The following is a 27,966-nucleotide window of genomic DNA, read 5'->3' as shown; positions in this document are numbered from 1 at the left end:
GGATCAGATTTATTAAAAAGGTTTGACATCAAATGTTGTCTATGTAACAGTAAACAGTACAATATGGATTTATACAGTCAGTACAGCTGGGTAATGTAGTGACAAACCGGTTGCTCAACAACGGCAGTACAATACTAGTGTCTTGCACTCTAGTACCGACTTCAGTGACATCAGCATGCGTTACCCAGTAGAGGGCATCAGTTTACTGTTGAACAAATGGAGATAGTTAGTGGTAAGAATGGAATGCAATCATTTAAAACACAAAACATCACATATTCGTTCAGAAAATCTATAAAATAAAAAAAACACATTCAAGCACACACAATGATTCAATGAAGTTACAGAACATCAGTCATGTTTTCTATGAACAAAGAACAAACTATATTTTAATATTATAAGTGATGAGAGGCTTCACTTGTGTGTAAATGGCTCTTGTGGTTATGCACCCTACAGTGATTGTTTGAGTGAAGAAACAATAGCTACACTTAGTATTTATGAGTTATTGAGTGACTGATGCGATTTACGATTGTGGCTTAGAAAAGGCATTTCTACTGGCCACTCTTTCACAATCTTTGCAGCACTCACAGACTGTATGAAAAACATGATCATGTCCAAGAGATGCGGGAGGTCCCTGGGGAAGTGGACACACACAGTGAGAGTGCTCATCTGTATTCCTGAGTAGGAGTGATGAAGTATTTGTTGTGTTAGATACTGATATAAAAATACAGAACAGAGGTATCTATCAGAGCTGGGCTCCCTTTCGCTGTAATTAGAAGTGGATATTTTAACATTACACAAGAGGGGGGGGCAAAAACAATGGAAACTGAAATGTAACCTTGATATGGACCATCTCTGTACATGTATATGCCTGAGGATTGTGCAGAGACTTGACATAACCCTGTGAAAAATGGCTGGTATTAGCTGCCCCTCCTTGAAGTATGTATAGCAGATGTAAGGCAGATGCCTTCACTCGGCCTCCTGGAAAGAGAGAACAAATGAAAGAGTCAATACTCTGAAACATTTGGAACCAATAAAATTGTTATGGCCTCATTTCGGCTCAGGAAATTGCCAAAAAAAAAAGAAAGAAACCATCAGATTTCGCAGTTGGATAGGCGTGAATGACATTATTGGCATTAATATGGCAGGGATGAGTCATGAGAGTGTACCGGTGGATCAGACGATCACACACGTCCTCTTGCATTCCTCCTCGGTGTCGAAGCGGTTCCTGTTGCCGTTGCAGCCCCCGTACCAGAACTGGGCGCATGCGTTGGCCTGCTTGTCGTAGTACCAGCGGATGTTATAGTCCCGACACGTGCCCTGATCCAGGACCAGGCCGCAGCGGGGGTCCAATGGTACGATCTCTGCAGGAAAAAAAAAAAGGAGCCGATTCTATGAAATCATCCGCACGGCATCAAAAATAATTGGCCCTCCCTACTCCTCACCTACATGACCTCATTACGGAGCCTGTCAATCACAAAGCACTTCTGTCACATGTACTCTGAGCACACTGGACTGGAGATAAATCTATCAAGTGACATCCCAGCAGATCTGATCAGATATCACCAATCACATTTTTAAAAAACTCGGAGATGACGCATTTGGAATGGTGTTATTTTACATAGCATCTGTCTAGTAAAACTGTAGTTCAGGGGTGGAATTATTTTTAGACTAGTTTGTGCGGTTCGGCTAGTCTTTATTTTCGCTCTTGTATCAGTCTAATGCAACTTTCGGCAAACTAAGGGTGATGTTTCCATGGTAACAATGACCAGTGGTACCAATTACAAAAAAAAAGGAAAATATAGCTCACAATTTGTGGTTTATTAGCAATTTGTGGAAGGGTGTAGCATGGGTCAAGGAAGAACTAATAATGTTTTTGGAGTGGATCCACATCACATGGTTCACTATTGTTAAAAGGTGCTGTATACGGCATTCAGAGTCACCTCTGAATGCACAAGCAAGCAGGGAGGTGGCTGAGCAAAAATGGTGGCGGCTAACAGCGCTAACAATGATAACAGTGATGACAGATGACAGTGTTTACCTGAGGGGGAACTGGAGGGTGGGCGCTACCATTGCGCTATCACAGCGTCGGTAGTGATGGCCCTATAAACTTTAACTGACGTATGAGCGCAGTGCAGAACAGAAAAACGTCTTGAATTAACTGCTGAAATCTTCCAGAAGAAAGACATTTCCTGCTGGAGTGAACAGAGCTGAGGAGTTTGATTGATACAGTTGCTCACTGTTTTCAGCCATGTCTTATAATACGTCTTCATTTATCCAGAATTCATGGCAAATGAGTCCTGTTTAAGATGGTCGAGATCTAGACAGCTGCACAAACATCTGAAATCAGATTATTAGCTTGATCTCAGTCACAGTCTCTCTTTGTGAAACCAGCTCCTGGTTGCTGTGAAGAAGGAGCAGGTTCAGTTGAACAGCAGCGAAGCTATTTAGAGGAACACCAAAGAATAGCTCTCGGCCCTCAGATATTGGTTCCAGCTTTTCCAGTTGAACGACCTTATCACTAACTGCCCGGGAAAGAATGTAGCAATACTATTGGAACAATAAACGATCATTTATAGTCAAATTGCACTTTTGATTACCATTAAAATACATTTTCATAACTCTTATACAAACGTAAATCATGTGTAGAACATTTTGCATAACTACATTAATAATCAGTCTCCTTACAATCAAATATAGAGAGAAATATATAATAAACAAGTGTCAAATATAGCAGCTAATCTTACAATACATCTTACACAGTTACATTAGTAATGTAATTTGAACTTTCAGAAATGAATGAAATTAACAAATCTGCCCTTAGACTGAATTCTATGTCCTTACACCTCCATTAGGAGGATAAGTTGAACCGAAGATATGATCTCTCATGGTGCTTAAGTGATTTCTACAAACCGTAGCAGCTGGTTTGCACTCAACCACAGGTATTTATATTCAAACTTTTTTAGAAGTTAGATTGAATTTAAATTAGTCTCTCAGGAAATCATATTTTGAAAACACTGAGGAATGGTGCACACACTGTTGCTCCTTGGATTTTAATGGAACCTAGATGTATGATTGATTTTGTTTCTGTTGCCTGAGGAGTCAGTTACACGAAGCAGCTCTACTTGTTGTGGACGACTTCTCGGCTTTGTGAGGCACGTAACTGTGTCGAGTCTCTGCATGCATTGGCTAACAAATAATGAATAATCTTCAAGTGTAAGAGCAGAATAGACGGTCTGTACCTTTGGGGAGAGCTGGCCTCAGTGCAGGCACATTCTTTATGGATACACCTGAGGATGATGTGGTAATTCTTGTAGAAGAAGAAGACGATGAAGAAGAGGAGGAGCCTCGTGTGCTGGAGGAGTCCTCTGAGGTGTTGCGGTTAAATGTGTCGCCGCGCTCGGTTCCAACATGTGTCTCGGTGAACACACGCTGCCCTCCTCCTCCCTGACGGTGACAAAACCAGCAGTGTTAAACAGTTTTATGACAATATTTTTACAATATACATACTCATATGTTCCTTACTTGTCCTGTGCTGGATCCTTTGCTGCCCTGTACGGTGGTCTCGACCCGGCCTCCTTGGCTGTGGGTGCTGGTGCCAGTGTTGGTTCCAGACTGACGGCCGTTCAGTACTTGCTGCTCAGTCGAGGGCCGGAACTCATAGCCACTGACGGCGTAGTTGCCATTCCGGTTGCCGTTGTTGCCGTTGTAGCCATTGTTCCCGTAGCCATTGTAGCCGTTAGTTATTTTGTTATATATCAGGGCTCCGTTCTCGTCCTCACAGAACCGGCTGACCAGCTTGGATTCCAGCGCTGAGGTAGAGAGACATAGAAAGGACAAGTCAGAGCTGGGGATACAGGACGTGATGTCTTTTAAAGGACTGAACAGCCACTTAGCCAGACTAACAGCATGGCTCAGGGGATGCAACTAATTATGAATCCCATTGCTTTTCCTGGCAAGACACGCCCTGAGTAGCTGGTTGAGGTAATGACATTGAGTAGTAAGGGTCAGGGTAGATCATTGCTCGGTGCATATGACCAGAACAAATCCTCCTGCAAGCATGGCATACGCCTAGTCAATCCGCTTGAATGCTATAAAGGGCATGTTTTCAAGACTGAAATATCTCAACAACTATTTGATGTATTACAAACATTCATGGTCCCCAGACGATGTATCCTTTTGAATTTGGCAATCCCCTGGCATTTCCTCTAGGGCCACCACAAGGTTTTTTTTCTTGGGTGAAATGTCTCAAAAACTATTGGATAGATTGCCATGACATTTTTCACAAACTTTTTATCTGGAGCATTCATCTGGTCAAAATGTTAATTGACCAATTCTTTAGTTTACAATCAAACCTGTAAAACTAATGACAAAAAAAACCAACTGCTTTCTTGCTGAAACTTTGATGAAAAAATCCAAACCTCTGATGTTTGTATTCTAGATATGGAGCCAGAGTCAGCAGGTGCTTAGCTTAGCACAAAGACTGAAAGTAGGGGGAAATAGCTAGCCTGGCTCTGTCTCAAGTGAAAGGCATCCGCCTACAGCACCTCTAAACTTCACAAATTATTATAAACTATATTTAGCATTTGTGTACTTGCAATTCTTACCCAACAAATATGCAGATAATATCTCTGCGCTATTATTGACGTAGATTTACACCAAAACGCTACCAAAAATACATCTCTCTAACCTGGCAGGGTGTTGAAGTCATCAATGAGGAGCATGTGCTCGCTGTCCGGGTCAGAGGCGATCAGATTGAGCTCTCTCATGAACTCGGACCGCGTTGGGTCTGAGATGTTCACAATCCCCAGGGCAAACATCTCAATATTGGCGGCGTGTGCTTCCCGTACAGCTATATCCAGCTTCACGGGCTCCCGCTTGTCCGTCTGCCCGTCCGTAATCACGATGGCCACCTTGCTTACCCCCACGCGCGAGCTGTAGAAGGCCTCCTGGGTGGTTTTACGGATGGCCGTGCCGGTGTAGGTGCCCTCTCCCAGGTATGGTATGTTCCTGATGGCCTGCTTGAGGTCCTGTTTTGTGACGTAGCGGGCCAGGTTGAACACCAGTTTCACTTCCAGGCTGTACAGCACCAGGGCAATCCGGGTGGCGTTGCGGCCCACCGTGACTCGGTCCACCAGCGCGTTTACAAAGTCCTTGATGATCTCGAAGTTCTCCGGGCCCACGCTCTCCGAGCTGTCAATGACGAACACCAGCTCCATGGGCCTCTCCTTACACTTGATCCCACATCCTGGAATCACATCACATTGTATGAGATCACGGCTGAAATGTCACTTTGACGAGGTCCACCCCGCGGAATCTGATCTAATGACTTACAGATAAGATGAGATACTGGCTCGGATTCACTACAGAATCTTCTCTAATAACATCTGTGCTGCTAATTCAATACTGTGAGGTGAAAAAAAATATTGCAAAGATCACAAGATACTTTACCGCAGATCTCTTTGATCATCCGGATGATGTCCTCTCTCTGAAATGAATACACCAACACAGTGTGAGTGTATAAATAAACATGAGTGGCAACTGAAAGTCAGCTGTGAAAGAAGTATCCAGATCCGTTACGTGTGTAAAAATAGCAATATTTTTTTTATGGAGCACTTCATTCTTCATTTCATTAGAAACACTCTAATTCAGAATCACAAAGTTCATCAAAAAAGTGTGTTTCTCAGTGGCCTTGGTCAGACACGAGAAGTATAAAGTAGCATTAAATAGAAACACTTAAATACAAGAACCTCACATTTTTTGCTTGAGTGAATGTAGTTAGTTACATTCCATCACTGGAAAAAGTATATGAAAAAATAGGAATACTCACAGTGAGGCCCGCTTCACCTTTGACACCAGGTCGGCCCTGAGATAAGAAATCAAAGTGGTATAATTATAAACGTGGCTGAAATTAAATTCCATTTACCAGACAAATATTTGCTGAAATGAGTGAGGAACAGAGCATAATTTTCACAAATTAGTACAATAAATGGACATCATGGGGGTCACTCACAGTTTCCCCCGGGGTTCCAGAATCTCCAAATTCTCCTTTGATTCCCTTCACGCCCCTCTCCCCTGACGAGCCGCGGTCCCCCTGTCACACATGGCAAAATGTCAGTGATGACAACATAACACAGTAAGTGTACACAAACCCGCATTTAGAACTCCAGGACAAAAAGATGACTCACTTTGGCTCCAGGAAAGCCTTCTCCAGGAACCCCCCTTGGCCCTGTCACACCCTGGGCCCCCTGTTCACCCTAAATCAAACACATGAATTATCTTCTTTGAATGTGCAGGGCACTTATAGAACTCTCAGATAGAGTTTACAGATACATTGACTTCTATAAAAAGGAGGACAACACATATTAGCCTACCTTTGGTCCTTGGACTCCTTGTCCTGGTGGCCCTGTTGGCCCTGGAGAGCCAGGCCGCCCAGGGTTACCCTGCAGAACAGAGAACACAGTGAGCACACAGTGAGTATCACACTGGAGTGGCCTTTCCATTTTATTTCATATCATTTCTCTTGACATTATTCCACCTAAATTCCCTTCTGAAGTATTAGGCCTCCCTTACATACTATTGGTATCAAAGCCTTTCCCTCAGGTTGAGTCCCAAGTCACTTCTATGCAACCCCATCTGAAGAAAACCTGAACTCCAGACCATCTCAAAGTTTATTTTTACTTAGAAAACAATACAGCATGTTGTACTTTTAGTAAATGATGGACCCGCGTACCACAAATTTGTGACCGCGCCGACTGGTCCGCATTTGTACAGCCAGCGATCTACTGCACATGTGTGTAACGCAAACTCCAGAAAGTAGCCTAAATAAAGCTACTATCCGTCTGTCGAGTCCACATCAATTGAATTTTACTTTTTGTCCAATTCTAGTAAGTTAAGCGTTGTAGTTTTTGTTCATTTACCACGCCTTTTATATAAGTAAACAACAAATAAGGTTTTGTAAGCATTGAAGTTGATTAGCATTTTTGGACTGACTAAATACTACTATACCACTATTTGTCAGACACAAATTATTATTACAAAAAAGTATTTTTGTAAGTCTTCAAACTAGTTGTTTTAACTGAAAGCACCTCGTGACCCTAGTAGTAAATAAAACCTTGACTTAGCATGTTACAAGCCAGACCAGCCATGTATCACACATGTGTAACCAATGATTCTTCTTTCTTAAACAGATATAACGTTTATATGAAACAGCCTGTCATATATCATGGGAAATGCATTTCAAGGTGAGGATTATCCCTGTTTTATAAACCTGAGTCATGAATTTCTGACACTCTCCTTTCTCTCAGTGTGGATAAGGGCTGGAGTGTGTAGTTGAGTCCTTAATTAAATCCTGCCTACCGCTGCATGACTGTGACAGCGCCCGGACCTGCAGAAACACTGGTCTGAAGCCTGCAGGGACTCTGGATAGGGTATTTGGGGACATGTGGGTATTACTTCGGTCGGGGCCTGCTTCTCATCAGACACATACGTCTGTGGAGATTCACACTCTGCACCGATGTGTCAGAGCACTGCTGGGGAAAAATCGTGATAAATACCCCGAACAAATGAACTGTCAGCCTTTAAAATATAAAGGCCCCCATGGTCGGCGTGTTCGCACACAAGACGAAGCACTCTTTTTTTTTTTTCTTCAATCTGGAACTCTTTAACTACAGAGAAGCCGTAATCCTTCAGAGGATACGACTCAATCACATCCACTTGGTTGTGTGTCAAATACAATCACAGCGGGCTTCCTGCGCAAATAAACACGTTGCAATGTTGTGCTGACTCGTGTGTGCAGAAACTGAAAAAAGTTATGAAGTACCAGAGGTCCTTGTAGGCCTTCGCCCGGAGGTCCCGGTAAACCTGGCAACCCTCGGAAACCAACATCCCCCTGCAAAGGAAAAAACACAGTGGAGATATATGAGCACTTGCAACACAGCAATTTACAATCCATCAAACAAATTACTCCTGTGCCGAATAGAATCCTGCTTCCTTTAATTAGTTTCCTCAAACGAATGACCTCATCTTTCACCAGGGAGATACTTTTACCCATCTTCAGTGCAGATTCAAGCATAGCCCTGAAATTTATTTACAAAACTTACAGAAATGGACATTTGCTTTGGCTCAGGTTTCATTTTTACATCATATTATATCACGCTGTAATGCTCTTCTCATTTGCCACCAACATGAACTCACTTGACAAACATTATTTGGTATCTGAGGGATCCAAGTTCTTACCTTTGGTCCGGCGATGCCTATTCCTTCCTGGCCGGGTTCTCCTGGAAGTCCAGGCAGGCCAGGAGGACCCTAAACAACACAGCACATGGAGTTAGAATACACTCTCAGAGATGATGAAATGATTAAAGGAAACATTTGTGTTTTGCTAGGAAACTGGGGGAGACTCTGTAAAGTTACTTGTCCTGGCAAAGTAATAGTCTGGCACGTAGCAGACGTAAAAAAGGATAATGGTTGTCTTTGTGCTCATTAGTGAGCTGCAAATGTGATTTGGTGAATTTAAAGTGGCAATGGACAAGTTTTTGCTTACTTATTATAATAAATAAACTTATTATTATGAAGTAAATGTTGATCGCATAGTAATGGCTAAGGAATAATGACATCATCGCTGTTTGATTTAGTTCCCTATAAGCCTTGTTTCAGTTCTCATCAAACTCTTGGCAAAAAAAACAATATATAAATTAAACTATTTCCCAAAATGTTGAACTATTCTTTTAAAGTTCTTCTTCAGTGCCCACATATAACCCTGCTGGCCCAGATGTAAATACCTTGCTCTGTATTTGCCAGTGATTTCCCTTACTGTGTCTCGTTGCTATGTTCTTCATTAAGGAAGAGTTTTATGAGAGTCAGGTACTGTTACTTCTGGTAATAAATGTGGATATATGGCAGGAACTGATGGGTGGAATAAGACAGACAAAAGACAGATGGATGGATGACAGAATGTAATGTATGGATGGATGGTATGAATGAACAGATTTATGAGTGGACCAATGGGCACGTCAGTCTCTAAATCAGTTCCTCACCATGGGGCCGGGGTAGCCGTCTCCTTTGGGACCAAATGGACCTGCAGGGCCTGAGTCTCCGCGGTCCCCCTACGACGGATAAATAATCCATTCATGCAACGGATACAAAGTGATTTACAGATGGAAGTTCAAAGCAATGGGCACATGTGCCGTCTGCTCCTTTTCCCATGCTTCTGTATTGTGCACTATATCACATTCTGAACAAATGCTAGAGCGAGGACAGCACGGCACGATGAATGCATCCTGTTTTTTCCCCCACCACCATCTTCTCTGTTCTCTCTGGATCTTGGCGAAGACCCAAACATGTGCTGCAGAATCTGCCTCTCGTTACATACACTCGATAATTGACATTTCCAAAACAGATCGTTCAGGTACAATAGCATGCTTTAACACACTGTTGTGTTTTTTTAGAATAGAGGTTTATATGAGGTGTTACCTTTGGACCAGGAAGTCCGTAGCCAGTCTCGCCAACTGGACCAGGAGGACCACTTGGGCCAAGATCCCCCTAGAACACATGTTAGCACTGATTAACGCTAGATTCTAGATGAAGGCAAATATTGTACGAATTATACAAAACCTGTGATGAGATTATAAAACATGATGCATTCTATAACTCAAATCACAGTCGGGGCCAATTTAACCCATTTTGGTGTCCTGCAGTAAAAGTGAGCTGGGGGCCCTATTTAGACTCCCCCCTCCCTACCTTTCCCACTTAGGTTCCCAAAGTTAGTTTGGTAATAATCGACTTAATTGAATGAAAAGTTTATATGAACTCAGCTAGCGGTCTCTCACTAAAAACAATACAAAAAGACAAGAGTTTGGTGACGAAGTGAAGTAGCATGGGATCCTGGGTGTCTTAATTGGTTTCATTGCAGTCGGCCTCTCCCGGTTTGGATTCCTTCAGTGTTCATAAGGTTTTTACCTGAGGTCTACTCCTCTCCAAGACAAGTGATTAAAACCAGTAAAAAATTATAAATAAAAAAAAAAACACCCAAATAAAGCCGTTTCACTTTACAAAATCTGTTTTTTTTCTTTTTTTCCAGACATCAGATGATTGAAATCCTTCATCCGGAGAGACAAACGTAGCTTCAAACTGGATAATAAGTACATTTATGACACGCCACTTGACAGGCGTCCAAATGAAACGGGCTGTTACTTTGATTTAAATTACAGATTGTGCTTTTGTTGCACATCTTAACTAAACGAAAAGATGCAAAAGTTGTTATGGTTGGATAACAGCCCAGTATGGGGCGGGGTCTCTCTCCCTTTTTCCGGCACCAGTGTGCTATGTCACTGATGTACAGTTGGTGGCAGCAAGGTGCAAAAAAAAGACTAGCAATGCACCCGCAAACCTGAAGAAAAAAAATGTTTATGTTAACACTGCCCAATTTAAAATAAGAAGGGCAACAAGTTAACTAGGCCTACAGATACACAAAATGCAATAAACATGAATGTACACATAAGTGTACATTAACTCTACAAGGCAGCTTTAAGAGAAGGATCTGAATACTTCCTCCAACACTGTTGACATTACATCACTTTGTTAGAAGTAGAAACGGTCCCTAGTGCCAAGAGATTCTTCATGGATTCTAAACTGTTTTGATAAAACAATGTCCATCTCTTAAAATGAGGAGATCATGAAAAACTCTTCGGCATTTTGAAGTATCACAATCATTATCACTTGATGAATGAAAATATACAAGAAACATTACAGGCTTCAACGGTTTTCTAATGTTACTGTAGACTGGGAGACGTTACCTTGGGCCCGGAGACGAATCGGCCCGCTGGACCGGGTAAACCCCCCCTTCCTTGTGCCCCCGGTTCTCCCTGAAGAAGATTGGTGCGAGACAAGTTGTTAAAATCATTAACACACATCTCTCATCATTCCTCACCGTTAATGCCCTTCTAGCAGGTACAGAGTTTCAACGCAAAAAAAATATTGAATTATTTAATAGCTAATCAACATTAACAGCTCCTCACCTTTGGTCCGGAGGGTCCGGCAATGCCAGGTGGACCCGGCAAGCCCCTTATTCCTCTTTGGCCTTGGTCGCCCTTAAGGATCACATTGGGAATTCAGTTACTAATCAGTTAGCAGCTGTAACTTTCCTTATTATATACAGGTCAGCAAAGTCCTTGTGCAACACATGCAAAAAAGTACGCAGGAAGTGTCCCTTTATTTACCTTTTCACCCTGGGTGCCAATTCCAGGTGCCCCCTCTGACCCCCTGAGACCTCCAGGTCCTAGCTCACCCTGAAGACACAAACATACACTTTTTTTGTTACTTTCAGGGGTTTGATATTTGAAGAACCAGACACATGTAGATACAGCAGGAGGTGATTAAAACTACCTTCTGTCCAGGGGCTCCGTCCTCCCCCGGCAGACCCGGCAAACCAGACAGCCCCGTTGATCCTGGCTCACCCTGAGGACAGAACCGTGGATGTGTGTCAGTTTACGGACTGGTACATTGAAGCACTGTTAAAGTATAAATGTTTGCTGCTGATGTGAGTTTTGACTGACCTTAGCTCCAGAGTCTCCGAACCCTCTCTCTCCTGGGGCGCCAACCTCGCCCGGCAGACCTTGGTCCCCCTGTGTGAGACCAGACAGCATGACAACATCGACTTTTAGATTCTATCTAGATCTTGTTATACACTTCTGCTCATGTTTTACACTGAGGTGTAGCCGCTATTACTGAAGCCCTAAATAATATTACTCCTAGTTGTTTTTTTAAGCTAAAGATGTTGGATTTGATGATGAGATTATCAAATTAAACAACATTGTGAGTGTACATACGAACCTTGGATCCTGGAAAGCCCTCTCCTGGTGAGCCTCTGCCACCCGGTGGCCCCCTTGGTCCCTCCACGCCCTGCAAGGATAATCCAATGCAAAGTTTGAAACCATCCAAACTTTACTTAAGATGTCATTTAACTTTTTTCCTAATTAAATGTGCCAAAACACTGGCAACAAGGAAGATCTTAGGTAGTTAATAAGGAGAATAAATATGAAACACAATTTAAATCATACCCTTGACGGTTAAAAAAAAAAAAAAAAGTAAATATCTATGAAACAGAACCAGAGATATCCCCTCTTTTTTCTCGCATTCTCCATTGTCAAAATCTGGTGCTTACATTACCCACAATGCAACGTGGCTGCCGGGTGTTTGATGGGAGATTCAGATGTGTATCACTAGAAGCAGCTAATGTAGCCGCTAGCATGAAGCTGAGATGGGCCGCTCCAGAGGACTGGTAGCAGAGTGGACTATGGCTATAGTGTGCTGCCGGAATGAGTCAGCATTTCTGCACTTCCTGTTCCTCAATCAGTCCACCTGACTTTTTACAAAAGGCTACATCATGTTATTTAATCCATCTTTATCTCTATGATTTGGAATAATAAATAAAAAACTGTCAAAGGAAAAATATTACCAGCGTCTTGCTTTTTAATAAAGCGGAACATAAGTAAAGGCCCCCTTTGCACACCCCAATCATTTCTTTACAGTCCCTTAAAATACTTACATGGAATTGTCATTCATGGGATCAAGGAGTAACATGCAAAAGTGTAATTGTACAGCAATTTCAGTCATCTGATTGAAGCACTTGCCTTCTCGCCCTGTATGCCTGTTCCTGGGAGGCCGAGGGGCCCTGGAAGACCCGGAGGGCCAAAGTCCCCCTGCAGGTTCAGATATGAAGGGAGGTTAATGATGGTGTTATAGTGTTGATAGCATGACGGTGCATCATACTCAATGCCAACTAGGACATATCATGATTTATTGCATGTGGAAAGCACCCAAATGTAAAGCGGTTCTTTGCCAAGTTCCTGTGCGTTCTCTCTTGGCTCAGTAATGGATGTATACGGTAATGTAGGTAAATTCTTTTTCTATGAATAACTCCTACGTCGTTTCATCGGTCACATGCAACATTAACGTCATGAACCGTTGATGTTGATGCACAGAGAAGCCCTGAGGCACTGGTTTGTCATTACCACACGAAAACATCGCAATTATCTGTGATGAACTTCAACACCAGGCTACAGTAAACCTCTCAGCACGATCTCTGTCCGGAACTCCCTGGGAGAAAATCCTTTAAAAAAAGGACCCATGTTATTCTAGGGTTTCATTCATTCCTAAATGTTCTAGGGACATAACACGAATCGTGTAACACATTTTTAAATCATGTTGTGTTCCATCACCGCCTGTGCGCTAACGGATTGCCAGATGGCTGCGAGGATCTGCACACACATCCTGATTGAGAGATAGAGAGAGAATACCTTTCTGAATTTGTGTGACAGTGTAGAGCTGTAGCTTTCCCACAGCCCAAAAAAAACTGTGAAGCAGCACTCCTCCTACACCGGGCTCTAACCTTGATCCATCACCTGTAGACTGTGACCTCGTATATAACACCACGCTGAATGCATTCAGCAGAGGCGCTGACAACTTTTCTTTTTTCCCCAGGACTAGTGCTTCGTCTCGGTACCCGTGTGAAGGCGTCTTATTTACAGACGCTTTGCACTCTACCTTGCCTCCTTTGATTCCGGCGCCCGGCTGTCCTCTGAGCCCCCGCGGCCCGTCCAAGCCTCGCTCTCCCTGTGGATACGGACAGAAGTTATTGCGTTTTGCCTCTTGAAATAGCAGTTAATATATATGAGAAGAAAGACAATGTTAGCACATGTAGGATAACGAGAAGGCCTCTCTCAGTGCCTTTGATCAGTCACAAGTCAGACAAACAGAGAATCTGATTTTCACTTTACTTGCTCAATCTCATATCCACATGTACTCTCTTGATATTTGGGTCAAAACATTCCTTTTCCATTCCCATTTATGTTTTTGTCTACATGTCAATCTTGGACTGAAGTTGATGGACAGCACTGTTTATAGAGACAGTATCCAGACGGAGACGTTTCACCATCAGATAGTTTAGGCACCATCTGTGAGTAAACAGTTAACTGCAGACTGTCACCACAGAAACAGACACAGTGCTGTGAATTATAACAAGTCTTACATCTGACTTTAAAGACCCCTTAACCACAACATGGTTTTCCTGTTGGATGTCTGACATTAACTATATAAACATCTACCCAATTTGTAATCAGAGGGCTGTTTGCACATTTCTTGCCTGAAGTGGGGGAAAGGCTTCTCTGTACCAACCGGAAATATGAATGTATGTGAGGTGTACCTCCTAATTGCAAGTAGCGGTCAAAGTGGTTGCAGTTTGGTTAGGATTCAGCGCCTGCTTGGTTGGGTTTAGGAAAAGATCAAGGTTTGGGTTGAAATAAGTAATAAATCCCAAAAGGGTGTCCCCTGTAGTAAAGTGAGCATATCTTGTAGTACAATGGGTGTGTCCTGTAGATAAGTGGGCGTGTCTTGCCATCTAGTGGGTGTATCCTGTAGTGAAGTGGGTGTATCTTGAAGTACAGTGGGTGTGCCATGCAGATAAGAGGCTGTATCTTGTAGTATAGTGGATGTGTTGTGTTGGGCAGGAGACTGCTGTTCACGTCCTCTATCTAAACCAAAATTGAATTGTTGATTTTTAAGTCATGTCCGCAAGTTCACTTTTGTGACGTACATAACGTACTAATGTAACAAAAATACTTATTTAAACCCAACCCATGACATTTCCCTAAGCCAAACCAAGTAGTTTTCATAAACAACTACTTTTCTCTCAATTCACAACGTTAACCACGTACTTAAAACGAGACTGTTTCAGAACGTCCTGGTTCTTGTCAAGTCAAAATTTCAGGGACAGCTTTATCCCCAGGCCAAGTCTTTTGCACTCTTGAGTCCATCATCACTATTGTCACTTTACATCTCTATGCATGTATGTATAGTACTTTTTTACTACATCTATGTTTACATTACAGTAATATCCACCACAAATATATTTATATATCATTTAATTTTATATTTTATTTATATTGGATTTGGATTTTTTTCACCATGTTTCACCTTTGCACTATTTTATGTGTTAGATTCCTTTTTCTTTCTCTTGCATGATTTTATGTTGGAGGGTTTTCATTGCCAACGACTTTCTCTGTAATTGTTGTGCATATGACAGGGCCTGTTCATATTTGCATATTTGTTTGTGTACAGAGGGAGAAAGAGTTGCTTTTAACCTTGTCTCAGTAGTTGGAGTCATGGTAACCAACCATTTCATGAGGAAAACATGTATTTCATATCTCTTAAAATGTGTCTGGAAGGAGGATCTGTAAACTGAAAAGTTGAAAAAAGCACGAATAGAAATACTGTGAGGTATGACACAAGTAATCCAAGTTGACAGTAAGTGTAATGAAGTGTGCATCATGATGTGTATGACTCCTCAGAGAATACAACATTTGCCTTACGCCAAGGTCATCCAAGGACTTGAGATCCAGTGACAGGCACATAAGTACATTGATTAGCATAGTAATGCTGCATTTGCATGTCAAAAAAGCATAGATTTATTGTCATAACTCTGCAATCTCAATTTTGGCACAAAAGCCAAGGTGCTAATGATGTGGAAAAAAAGGGGGTAATACTGCAGCCGAGCTCCTGTGAATCCGGAGCTTGTTGAGACACGCCATGTGAACAACGCTTCTTTAGAGCACGAACGCCACCTGCGAGTCGGCGGTCAAATCTACTGAAGAGAGAAAAAAAAACGAGCTCCCCCGAGGCCAATCTAAGGGTACGAGATATACCGCCTCCTGTTCGGGAGTGGAAACTAGTTGGAAAGTCGAAAAATGATGAATGAGATGAAGGTGTGGGGGAAGTAGAAAAAAAAAGTATTTTTCAGAGGCACACTAGTGTTGTGACATGCTGAAGACAAAAAGCGATTACATCTGTGATTACCTAAAAACATTCCAATAACTTAATCACCCTTAATTAAGGCCGACTGTCTGCATTCATCAAAACAACAAAGGGGTTTGGTCTGGTGTTGATTGGAGGGCTGTTTGTTTATTTTATAGAGCTAACACGGCATTGGGGCAGATGTTAAAAAATATCTGTGCCAAGTGTTAAATGGACTCTGATACCAAAATAGCATGAAAGGAACTGTGAGGGGTGATTTTACACACCTGGGGGAAATGTAACACTGACAATTTGTGCACAAACATCTAAGGCTTGTTAAGTCACAGTTTTGCGATGCAATATTTAAGATTTGTGCCCTGACTACACGTATGCATATATTTTTAGCAAACCGATATTGTTCCCCTCTGTCCCCACAATCTTAATTTTACAAAATCTCTGTGTACAATAGAACACAAAACGACTCAAATTGTTCCCCGGGGCAGGAGGTGGTGGTTAAGGCTAAGTCAACGATGTGCCAAATACCAGAAAAGAAGATAATTACCATGCGTAGTGAGTTATATTTCTTTGGCAGCATTACAAATCAAAGAATAGTAGCTAATTATTTCTTTATTTGTTACATAATTGATACAATTTTTTTGACAAAAGAGACGGATGGACAAACTCAGACAACCCGGACACATAATGTCTGTTTTTTCCACAGTATTTAGATAAGGTGACATATTTTGACTCTGAAAGGTCTAAAATTATTTGGATTATTCACATTTTATATATTCATTTACCTGTGGAGATCTGTTAGGAAAAAGCTGTATGCCTTTACATTTAGGCCTAAAATGGTACATTTTAAGGATATCTGGCATGTGTAATGTTAGATTTGTAGAAGTTCACAAAGAGAAGGCAAACCCCCCCTCCAAAAAACAAGCAACTACCTTTTATGATATAAAATAACAGACAATAATGGGAGTCAAGAAAGAAAAAGACAATGGAATAAGCTGTGTCAAGGATATCTAATCTCTGGATTCTGAGCAAGTGTGCACCTGTGTGTGTGTGTGCGTGTGTGTGGTAGAGAGATAACATGTGTGTTTGTGAATGTGTGTGTCTGTACATCCTGAGGGGAGACAGACACAGGAACAGACTCATTCTTTCCCCTGTCAATGAGTCACTCACTCCGTCGCGTCACATGGTGTCCTGGCTATTTTCGCTATCATCGCTGCATCTGCCGCTCTGCACCGGCAGTGGAGCGGGTCATACCATGAGGTAATCAGAGCGGTAGCTTTAAGTGAACTTATGGAATTTCTGCGTTGTGTTATCATGTCTTTAAGCCATACACATTGTCAATGGCCTGTCATTACACCCTGGAATGTGGAGGCCAGATGGGGCCTTTGTGCAGGTCAAAGGGTAGGTGGATGAATTGAAAGTGAATGCATGAAATGGGGTCAAAAGGTTCAAAGTTTTCAACTGGTTTGAGTGCATGTGTCTACCAGGAAAAACTGTGAGCCCTAACAACCTGATAAATAAAATAAAATAAAAACTTACCTTTGGACCAGGGAGACCTTCTCCTATCTGTCCTCTCTCTCCTTGGACACCCTGTGGCCCTTGAGGCCCCTGAGTAAAACAAAAATGATGTAAATGATCAGTGAAAATTCACCTCTTTAACACTTGACTAATTGCTGAATGAACAGTGAATGTTCGATCATGGCAACCTTAACTAGGCTCGAACTTTATCAAAACCAAAAACAGCAAAGAGCGTTTGTCGCTTCCAAAGCCAGCTATAAAGTTAAAATGCCCGGTTAACTGGTTTATTACTTACAGTAGTGACCTAATGTTACTTTCAAAGCCGTGGGCAGATTATGAGACAATGGGGCATAGACATGCAAAAGGCCCAACCACCTCTCCTACTTAGGAGCAAGACACACAGATTTTATAATTGTTCAGCTTTTTTTGTTGTCATTTCGTGTCAATTGGTGGTCATTTTGTGTCTCTTCGTAGTAGTTTTGTTGTCATGTTGTAGTCGTTTTGTGTGTCTTTGTAGTAATCTGAGAGCAGACGTTTCACGAGAACACAGAAGTAGCCTGAGTTCGAGGAGAAGGGCTGTAGATGGCGCGCAGGAAATCTGTGCAAGCTACAATATATCTGAGGACAGGGTTTTGAGGGAAAGCATTACAAAATCTGAATTTGAAATCAATGAGTCATGCTCTCAGAGACCACGCTCTTGGATAAAGATAGGATAGAGTTCTATAGTTCAGTAATCCATCCTTTGCAAAGGCCAAGGGGCATATCTACCAACTACATTAGTTTGTGGGATGATAGGTTGGGTTCGAAATATCTCCGTTCTTTACTAAATCTAAGACCCACAGTTTCAAAAATGAATGATGATGGATCTGCCATGTTATTATTTCAAACTGAATATGTGCCGTGCTAGAATGGAAAGCGTGACAGGTACACAGTAGCATCAGTAACCGGGTGCTGGGGTTTAGCGAAGGGTCCATTAACGTTGCACTGCCCCCACATGTAGCCTTGGTATGAGGCGTGTTTGCTTCTTACTCACCGGTGCTCCGTGCTCGCCAAGACCCGGAGGACCAGGAGCCCCTGTTTGCCCCTGGTAACCCACATCACCCTGTGGATAAGGGGGCGAGATGAATGCACGAACAGGGTGAGACACAGGTGGATTATTATGGTCTCATGATCTCATTTTCCTAAACAATAGGGTGTCAGACTTTACCTTGGGTCCCGGAAGGCCGATCCCTGTTTCCCCTTGGATTCCAGGTGGCCCAGAAAGTCCCCTTTCCCCCTATAAAAAGACAGGCAGGGACAGACATGTATTTCACAAACAGATGAACAAACACACCGCTTTGTTAGTCGGATTCCTGGGTCCAAGGCCTCAATTTGACGTGATTGGACATCAGTAGAGCTGTCCAGGTTTGCCGAGGATAAAAACCAGCAAACCTCCCCCTCCCTGCTTTTCCTACCTTCAATATTTATCTATTTTAAAAGGGGGGTTTAGATTAGTACTTTGGGGTTCCTTCATTCCTCCAGTCATGACTATATTCTTAAAGAATGTAATTATTCACTCAGAGGCTGTAAATCACCGCGACGGTGTGCAGCGTGAGGACACACGAGGGGCGTGAAGAGGGTGTGGAAATGTAAGCGGGCGCATACCGGCACTTTTTTTATTTCATTTCTCTTGCCCTTTCAAGCAAGTTGGGACAATGTTTGAAGCCAGACATTAGTCTGCTGTTCAGATGATATAGACCGACAGCCAGACAATCAGCGAGAACATTCTTCCAAAAATAATTAAGGAGGGAACTCTTGGTTGGGGAGTGTCGGCTCATGGCAGAATTGGCAGCTATAAAACACGAGGGGGGCTTGAAAAGTAGGAACGGACAAATAGGCTGACAAGGTAATAACAGATGAGGCACTTCACAGGGGTTTCAAATGTTCCACTGGTGATGGATCATAACTCACAAATAAGTGTTCAGATGTATGGTCATCCCATCAGTTCGTTGGGCTACATGACATTTGTGATGTTATTTATGCCTGTGGTAAATGGATTTAATCTGAATGCATTTTAAAATTCAACTTCGAGAGCGTAGCCTTACTGAGAGAAAACCCTCAGGAATAGAGAAAAACACCTTATTACATCACGTTTATTTTTACACTTTATATTCTTCCACATGCAGCAACACATTTCCCTTTTCAACTCAGCTAGTCCACAGGTAAGACTTTTATTAATTATCTCTGTGCTGATGAATCCGCTGACATGGACTCCCCTTTCATACATCTACTTATGAGACTTAATTCAAACCAGACAGGAAAAAAAACATAAAACCCAGTATCCTTCAGATATGCATCTGGTTCTGGAGAAGGGGAAAGGCCAGTTGGCACAAAGTAAATTCACTCAAGTGTAAAGGAAGGACCAGTCGGAGGGGTGGACGTTTGATTTACTTCTTTTCTTAGTTTCCTTTTGCACTTGAAAACTTCCCAGATTTCAAAGGTTTGGTTCAAACGTGATTTCAAAGGCATCAAGACTGAGTATTACTTACTTTTTTACCAATTACACCTTCAGGTCCGATATCGCCAGGTGGACCAAGCGAACCCTGAAATGTGAATAAACGTGTGAGGGTTACACATGGGCATGATAAAGTTGCAGTCGATGTAGATTATCAAGGATCAGACAGACCCTGAACATGACATAGTGAAATGAAAATGGCACAATTGACTGTACGTTAAACCCTTTGCCCTGATCAATGATGGTCCGATCAAAGCTTAGCAACTGTACCTAGCCATGTCAAACTTTGTATTTTCCACGTGTTGAAACAGTTTGCAAAAGGGCTGTAGATTGAAGCATCGGTGTATGGAGGGTGGTGTACTTTTTTTGGGGGGCTCTGCCAAGCTCTATGTTTGTCTGCTAGGACTTATGACTGACATGACTTTTTGCCTCGAACATATAGCTTTAGCCTCAGTCATAGCATTATAATATAGTTTCTATCCTAATGTGGCCAGCAAACACAATTATTGTCTGTCATCAAGGTTATTGCTGTTAGCTCAACTTAGCGGTGTCAGTGAACAACTCTACAGTTAAATGTGGAGGTGAGATAGAAAAGCCACCACAGAAAAAACGCTGTACGGTTGAGGAGAAAAAAAGTTTTTTCCTGTGCGAACTTCAATTATATGATGGCTCTCATCATTCAAAACATTGAAAACCATATTTAAGACCATTTTACAGGGCTCTTGTTTTACAAACAAGTCAGATGGAAACATGTTTTAACAGTTTTCAACCAGCACACAGAGCTAGTGTTAATTAGCTAACTAAATAATTGTAAATTTCACCTGAAGTCCACGATTTCCTCTTGGGCCAATGGTACCTTCAGGACCCTAGAAAATAGGAGTAGTTTAAAATTCAATCAATGGTGATCCTAAACAATACTTCATCTTAAAGAGTTCTTTCAACATTAAAAGGGCAACATACTCTGTCTCCTTTAAGTCCAGGTGTGCCACACTCCCCTCTCTCTCCCTGTAAGAAAAAGAAAAGCAGTTTTGTGAAGTCCTTAGCATAGCATTTCGTTTTAATTCGCATGAATTCAAGTTTATAACACAGTGTCATTTCCTGGGAGCAATTTATTTCAGAATAATGGGTTTCAATATCCCAGCTGCTGGTGTGCAACAGCTGACGACATGGGGTTGACGTAATTAAATTCCTTTAAAAGAACATTAACTAGAGATACTTGCAGACAGGCTTGACATTAAACACAGGTGAAAAAAAGGGGAGCAAAATGCCATGATATTTCCAGAGTCGTCTCTGTGCATGCTCCCTTTCAAGGTACTATATCAGGTCTGGAAAACATAATTCTCCAATGTCTCTCACTGTTGTAGATTTTCCACGAGCGTGAGAAACCGATACTTTGCCAAACCACGGGGGCATATACATACACTTCAGCAGAATCCATACTATACCTTCTCTCCTTTGTATCCCGACTTTCCCTGTGTGTACAAAACAGTCTTGTTAAGTCAGAAGGAGATAGGCAACAACCAAGACACTGCCACAAAACAGCAGAACAAGACTCGTATCTTCTCCTTTTAGAGCAATGATTAATGTGACAGATGAAAATACTTAATCTTAATAACATGATTTAAGACCCTCAGCTCACCTCTGCTCCTTCCCGACCCGGAAGTCCACCTAGCCCACCCTCACCCTAAGGGAAAGAGGGTTTTTAGTTTACCTTGGTTCGTAACAGCAATATCTTAAACTGACATTATGTTTGTGTCATGCATTTCTTATTAAAAACAACTGGTGGCTAAATGAGTATCTAGCACCTTCTGTCCTCTTGAGCCGGGGCTTCCATCTTCTCCAGGACGACCCTTCTTGCCCTGAAGAGAAAGACATGGGAGCGTCATAAGGCAGAACACAAGTGTAATAATGACTTGAAAATAAATCAGGAGCGCTTCAGAATGATGGGTGTGCAGCATAAACTGATGTTTCAGCAACAGTGTGCCTGTTTCACAGCTTTGAAGGAAATTCACGATAACGTCATATTTATAACTTCCAGGGCAACCAGCGAGATGAGATCATCCAAATGAAGAGGATTTCTTTAATAAAAACAACACATAAAAAGTCTTACTTTAAAGGATGATTAATGATCTAATTATGGACTGATCACAAGAATGTAGATCAGAAGATATGACTCATATGTCTGTTAAATATCAGGCTACAGCCTGCAGCCTGTTAGCTTAGCTTAGCATAAAAGCTGGAAGCCTAACTTGTCAATTTGCCTTTGAGGTGCCAGTTGGCTGGTTTTATTGCCTTTGGAAAGAACAATGTCTCCAGTCTTTATTCTAAGCTAAGCTAATTAGCAGCTGGCTCTAGCTTCACATTTACCTTACGGATACGAAAGTGGTATGAATCTTCTCATATAACTCTTGGCAAGTAAGCAAAAGCATTTCCCAAAATGGCAAACTATTCTTCTCAGTTTGGCAATGATTGTTTATCCGCCAGTAAAACGATAAATGGCGGCCAATAGAGAGTCTTCCTTCTCATCAGCTGCCTTATGTTCTGCGATATGCAGTTTAAGAGCTCTTTTCGTTGACCTACATAGGCCTCATGGAAGCAACATGTTTGAAGTGCAGCAATGATAAAGGCCATTGTATCTGGCAGCCAATGAGTCAGTGAGACTTCAAGCTGTCTGTGTGTGAGAGGATTTAACCCGAACAACTGTCTGGCTCTCCTTTTTCATGTACATTCTTTTGGACTGTGCATGCTCTTATCGTTCGAGCATCTCCCTGTCTGTCTGAGCAAACTGCTTCCGTCAGTGTGCCAGTGATGTGAAACAGCTTTTGTTCGGAGCATTAGGTTTAATGGGGTAATTGCTTTGTTCTAATCCTGTGAAAATACATCAAAGTGAAACCGCTACGTCTAATTACAGCTGGCCTTCTCTGTGTAATATAAGGAGCGCTCACATCACGACATGGCTTTGGCAGCCGAAGAAAGTCATGCATGTAATGTCGTATCCATGTGTCCTCAGACAATCCCGAGTGGCAGCGTTCTCTCGACAGACAGACATGATCCTACTTATTTCCCATGTAAATATCTGTTTAGGCCTGTTCTCAATATACTGTTAGAGGAATGTGAGGTATTTGCTTTACTCTCACTGCTGCAGGGAACCAGAGATTCTCTAAACCCCCCTCAAAACCCTGCAATTATGTGGCCTGTTAGCATTAAGAGTGCTTTTGCCAGCTGTATAGTCATCTACGATGTTACCAAATCAGCTGGCTTTGGGCGTAATGGTCTTTAAGGGACAGCGAAAGAGAACCCCTGTGGTTTTCAGAGGCAGAATCCTAACAAACAACACACTGACTACACAGCACACAGACACAATAACTGAACCTCTCCCTTTATTTAGCATACAAAGGCTGCTAAAGCATATAAGCCGCTAGATTTGAAGAGTGTGCTAGCTTAAGAGGCAGGGGGGCTGTGATTGGCGGAAATATTTAAACATTTTAAATAAAAATAAAATGAAATTAAAATGAAGGCCTATAAAAATCTGTTAATATGAAATTAATAATGAGGAATAATGACTTCATAATCATAATGACTCATTTAACTATGTAATAATTAACACTTTGCGGCTCCATAGGCCAATGCTGGGTCGGAGGGATACTTACGGGAGGGCCGCTGGCTCCCCGCTCACCCTTGTCACACTCACACTTGCTCAGGGCCAGGGGACACTTCAAACACAGGGAAAGAAGAGTCAGACGGGCATTTTTGGGGACACAAATCAGGAAATGCCCGGAATGACCAAATTCTCGAGGCTTACCCCTTCATCCGCCAGCGCCGTCTGTGGAGCAAAGAAATGTCAAGATGTTGTCAGACTCACTGCATATGGTTCATTTATATTAAACCAGCACACATTTACAGACAGAGATCATTGGAAAATCTGAGGTAAACTGTTAATTCGGGTCTCAAAGTTACATCGTAGGAATAGTGTGGAACCTCAAACACCTGCTACTCAAACACCCAATTAAACCGGTTTTCAGCTGGCCTGGGTTCAGCTGGTCAGATGAACTCCTCCACCTGAGTGGAGGAGTTCATCTGACTCTGGGTTTCCTCTTGTAACAGACAGCCCCGTCTTTCACCCGACGGGTCGTTTTCCTCTTCAAAGCTAACCGCATTCTCCGCACAAGGGGAAATGGTGGAAATACCACCGAGACTAAACTCAAACCACATGCATTGATCAGTGAAATCAGCCTCGCTAAGCATCATGGGGGATGTTTCCGTAGTAGGGAGAAGACTACACATATGGTCTTAGAGGACGGGGAAATGCAGTCTGATGCTGGGACTGAAGATTAAAGACAGTGTCTCAGCTGGGACGGAGGCACATGCTTATGACATACAGATGCTTCCTATGTAGGACATTGAGATGAAAGTCTGGTTGTGGCCCGGCTGCTGCTGCTGGGCTCTCGCATTCCGGCAGAATTGGAGGCTGTCAGGTTCGATGCTGTAGGAGCCTTAGTGCAGGTTTTCCCATATCATATTTAGATGCGTACCACCTGTGTCAACAGTGAGTTTTAGGTGGTGTTTGAGGGGCTGGTTGAATGATGTAGCGCACATGCATGCTCTTGCTGTGCTCCTGCTCTTGTTGCACCCGACTTCCACAGAAAGAGTTTTAATGTTGAGCACATGTTACAGCCAGCAGCCTGGATGTGTCAGCAGGATGTTGCCGTGTAGCACATGTTTTAATTATCTTGGAAATTCAATTTTTTGGAGTGTAACACAAACCACTCTTTATAAACAACTGAAAATAATGACAAATCAGTCTTGACTTAGCACTTTGCTGTTGAAGAGGAATTTTGTTTTTCTTCGGCCAACAGTGGATCTCATGAGTACATTCCATTTTACAGTGATGACTTAGGTGATGACAGCATCCGTAACTATGGCAGCAGGTAGCAGGTGTATATCAGGGATGCATCAAGACTAAAACTAAAGCAGTGGGTGGTGTCAAAGACGTAAGAGGCGCTAACGTTTGATCCATTTGGCAAAAGTCATCCTGCATAATTCCTTTTAGAAGCTTCCACCTGGCAGACATTACTGGTTCTAAACAATTGTCAAACATGCATGCAATTCACATAATCTTGCAAGTGTTTTTTGTAAATGAGAAGGATCGTCAGCGTTTCGGGAAAAAAACACAAAAATCTATTTAATAAAACTTCCATGAATAGGAAGGAATCTAGCATGAGAATAATGCTTTTGTTAAAAAAAAAGAGACAATAGTTTTGTTGTTTGTAAATTCAACATTTGATTTGTTAGAGCAAGAATGCGTTACTTATTTTATATGAATGACCTAATCATGCATAAAATCAAGACTTTGACAATTCTGAATCAAAACTGAAACGAAGCAAATCATTATACATTTCTTACTCACAATCTCCTTGATGAATTTATCCACAACTCCTCTGTCCTGCAGGTTGTGAAGGTAGCGTGAGGCCGGGGAGCTAGCAATTAGCCGCAGCTGAGCTATGTTGGCGGGCTCGTTGGCTTCAGGTGTGATGCCTACGGTGAAGAAGCGGACGCCCTGGTTCTTGGCGTCAGCCACGGCTGAAGATATGTCCGGGTTCCTGGGGTGCGATACGCCGTCGAAGAGCAGCACGGCCAACTTGATGCTGCTGGGGTCCGACTCCTCCAGGTAAATTCGGGTGAGGTTGGTGATGGCGAAGGTGACGTAGGTGCCATGACCGATGTACTGGATGGGAGCGATTCGGGCCTTAAAGTCGTCGATGCCCCTCCACTGCTTGAAGGTCTGCTCTATGATTACGTGGCTGCTGTACTGAAGGAGGGCGGCCCGGGATCGGAGGCCCCGGCCCGTCTGCAGCTTGAGGTTCTGCAGACGGGCCATCACTTCCAAGGCGAAGCGCTTCTCCTGGGCATGGTTGTCTTTGGCGCTCTCCGAGCTGTCGATCAGAAAGGCTAACTCCAAATTGCATTCTTCGTTTAAGAGTGCTGAAATGGAGGAGGAGATTAATTAAAGAAGGTTAAGAATCAAAGTAATAGTATGACATTTTTGAACGCTTCTTAGCTTAGCTTAGCATAAAACGTGGTAACAAGGTTTTGCCCGCTTGCTCTGGGTAAGTAAAATGCCACTTTGGGTTAGTAAATATAACAGCTAACTTGCGCGTTCAGGCAAGTGTTAAAATAGAACACATTTTTCTTCTGGAGCGGTTGATGGAAGAAGTTAAGTATTGAGCCATCTTGCTTCCTTCTCAACTCTGTTGAGAGCTGCACATGCTTCGTACCGCTAACGCCAAAATGGTGGCAGGTAAAGAAAAAGTTAATGAGCTGAAACTCAAGCTAACATTTCACCTAGCATGATGACAGGTGTTTAGTTGGGTGGCGTTAGAGGGTCGGTGAAACTCCAAATATTGAGGTGATATTTATTTATTTACTTCAAAGTTTGTGTTTTTCGGAAAGTACCTCAAGTTTCCGACAGCATCTTGCTTGCACGGCAGCCAAGATTGCTGATTGCTGAACCAGCCCTCCTCCGGGGCCTTGGCGGTGCTTGTATGAAAAATGAATGCTGAGGCAAGTCAGGTAACCGCAAAACTGATTACCACAGCGTATCAAAGCTCAAGTCTTTTGTTATTTGATAATCTAATATATGAGCTAATAAATAAAACAATATGTATCAGGACAAGTTCAAATTTTGAGGCCAGCATTGCATTCAATTTGGGCATTTCATCCCTGGATGATAAGTTTTTATGTTGCCAAGTTTGTTGTCTAGACCTTTTCATTTAGGATGTATTAATTATACATTCCATATCGACAGAGCAAAAGATGCTTTCGGCTCTAGCTGAACAAGATAAAGTTGGTACGTGTCACTTGCCAAGAAGATTTCATATGCAGCCAAATATTAAGATCCAAGAGATCACAGCCAAATGGGTTTTCTGAGTGAGGGAGAAATCTTCATCTGTGGAGCCTTCAGAAGGGGTAAAGGTGATTTACTGACTGTTTGGCCTCCATAGGCTGAAGCCTTCAAAAAAAGTGTGATAAGTTCATGAATGCGGCGTATGGTTTTTTGAAAAGGAATTAAAAAGTAACTCAACCTGCTGCACCAACCTTCGGCAATGGGAGGAGGTCACAGATCTGATATGGGCTGGGGATAAATCAAATGAATCTTCACGGAAATATGTCACAGGGAGAATGTGCCCCCGGGGAAACGGGATTCTGAGCGAATAAAACATTTGGGTAACGGAGCACTGAGCGGTCACACGGGAGATGGATGGCTCTGAGGAGCCCGGGAGATATGATCAATCCGAGTGGATTGCATCCTCCAGCGTTGCCCTTGTTGAGTATCATGTTCTGGGTTTTTTTTTGTACACCTGTGGCAGTAGCATTTGTTCCTTGGAAAAAGTGAAAGATGTGCCACCTGCACAAATTCCACACCACTTTTTCCTAGAAATAAACAAAAAGACTTACATTTGCCATTTTGCGGTATTGAATTGGATGGATTAAGTTTGCTTTTCTTCCTGGTGGTCACCACTTCTTCCTCATAGTCTTCTTCGTAGTCCTGTGCCAAAAGACCTTGAAGTCCCCACAGTAGCAGGAGCCAGTGAACTGAGGGGACCATGACTTCCCTGAGAGGTAAAGAGAACACAGAGATGGATAAAAAGACCCAGACGCATTTTAATACCTTCCCATAAAATAAAATGAAAGACCTGCACACACAAGCTTTAACAGGCATGTTGGAGACTGAAGCATGCATAACTCACAATGTTGCTGACTGAGGAATCCAATGTGTTCAGCTCTATAAAGCTCTCCTGGCAGTGAGGAAATTCAGAGTGCAAATAGGGAAGAGGAGAGATTCTTCATTCAGTTAGTTTGGTTCCATGTCCTGAGCATCAAGCTGGGGGTCCTCTTCCAGGGTTGGATCTTAGTCTGTAGGTCAGTGGGCACCTTATGGTGACACCAGCAGCAGCAGCAGCAGCAGCAGAGCGTTGCCAAAAGTTTAGTGTTCTGGCTCTCATGAGACTCAGATTCAAGCAATTCTAAGCTCACAGTAAATTTGAAAAAAAAAAAGCCCAGCCCTTTTTTAAAACTCACACACTCCCATTTAGGGGAGAGTGTGGGAGGGGTGCCTGGCAGCTACAGACACTCCAAAAATCCCTCGTCATGAC

At 42.5% G+C, this 27,966-nt stretch overlaps 1 protein-coding gene across 1 annotated transcript; it reads right to left on the bottom strand.

Annotated features, from left to right (window-relative positions):
* Window positions 1-2: 2 nt before the first annotated feature.
* LOC129111790 (collagen alpha-1(XXVIII) chain-like) lies at window positions 3-27,605 on the bottom strand. The gene is made up of 36 exons (XM_054623890.1): window positions 27,562-27,605; window positions 27,269-27,426; window positions 25,221-25,795; window positions 23,616-23,636; window positions 23,464-23,526; window positions 21,619-21,672; window positions 21,453-21,497; window positions 21,259-21,285; window positions 20,774-20,818; window positions 20,635-20,679; window positions 19,848-19,901; window positions 18,527-18,595; window positions 18,353-18,421; window positions 17,341-17,409; window positions 13,543-13,611; window positions 12,630-12,698; window positions 11,830-11,898; window positions 11,553-11,621; window positions 11,383-11,454; window positions 11,217-11,285; window positions 11,016-11,087; window positions 10,794-10,862; window positions 9,472-9,540; window positions 9,036-9,104; window positions 8,236-8,304; window positions 7,820-7,888; window positions 6,372-6,440; window positions 6,186-6,254; window positions 6,011-6,091; window positions 5,828-5,863; window positions 5,449-5,485; window positions 4,688-5,245; window positions 3,523-3,809; window positions 3,240-3,444; window positions 1,167-1,361; window positions 3-978 (listed from the first exon to the last, which is right to left on the bottom strand). Exons 2-35 carry the CDS (start codon window positions 27,417-27,419, stop codon window positions 1,174-1,176), a joined length of 3,651 nt encoding a protein of 1,216 aa, XP_054479865.1. The 5' UTR covers window positions 27,420-27,426; window positions 27,562-27,605; the 3' UTR covers window positions 3-978; window positions 1,167-1,173.
* Between the last annotated feature and the right edge of the window lie 361 nt (window positions 27,606-27,966).

The sequence above is a fragment of the Anoplopoma fimbria genome, chromosome 22 (assembly GCF_027596085.1).
Source record: "Anoplopoma fimbria isolate UVic2021 breed Golden Eagle Sablefish chromosome 22, Afim_UVic_2022, whole genome shotgun sequence".
In the NCBI taxonomy this organism is placed as follows: Eukaryota; Metazoa; Chordata; class Actinopteri; order Perciformes; family Anoplopomatidae; genus Anoplopoma; species Anoplopoma fimbria.
Note: the sequence above shows the minus strand (reverse complement) of the source record. Positions and strands in the feature narration are given on the sequence as shown.

Bases quoted from the DNA above. Each gene is read 5' to 3' on its own strand.
- LOC129111790 (XM_054623890.1), bottom strand. From the start codon at position 27,419: ATGGTCCCCTCAGTTCACTGGCTCCTGCTACTGTGGGGACTTCAAGGT. The intron at 11,455-11,552 runs GTCAGTCAAAAC...TTCTGTCCTCAG, and splicing joins TCGGAGACTCTGGAGCTAAG to GGTGAGCCAGGATCAACGGG. The intron at 3,445-3,522 runs GTAAGGAACATA...TGTCACCGTCAG, and splicing joins AAGGATCCAGCACAGGACAA to GGAGGAGGAGGGCAGCGTGT.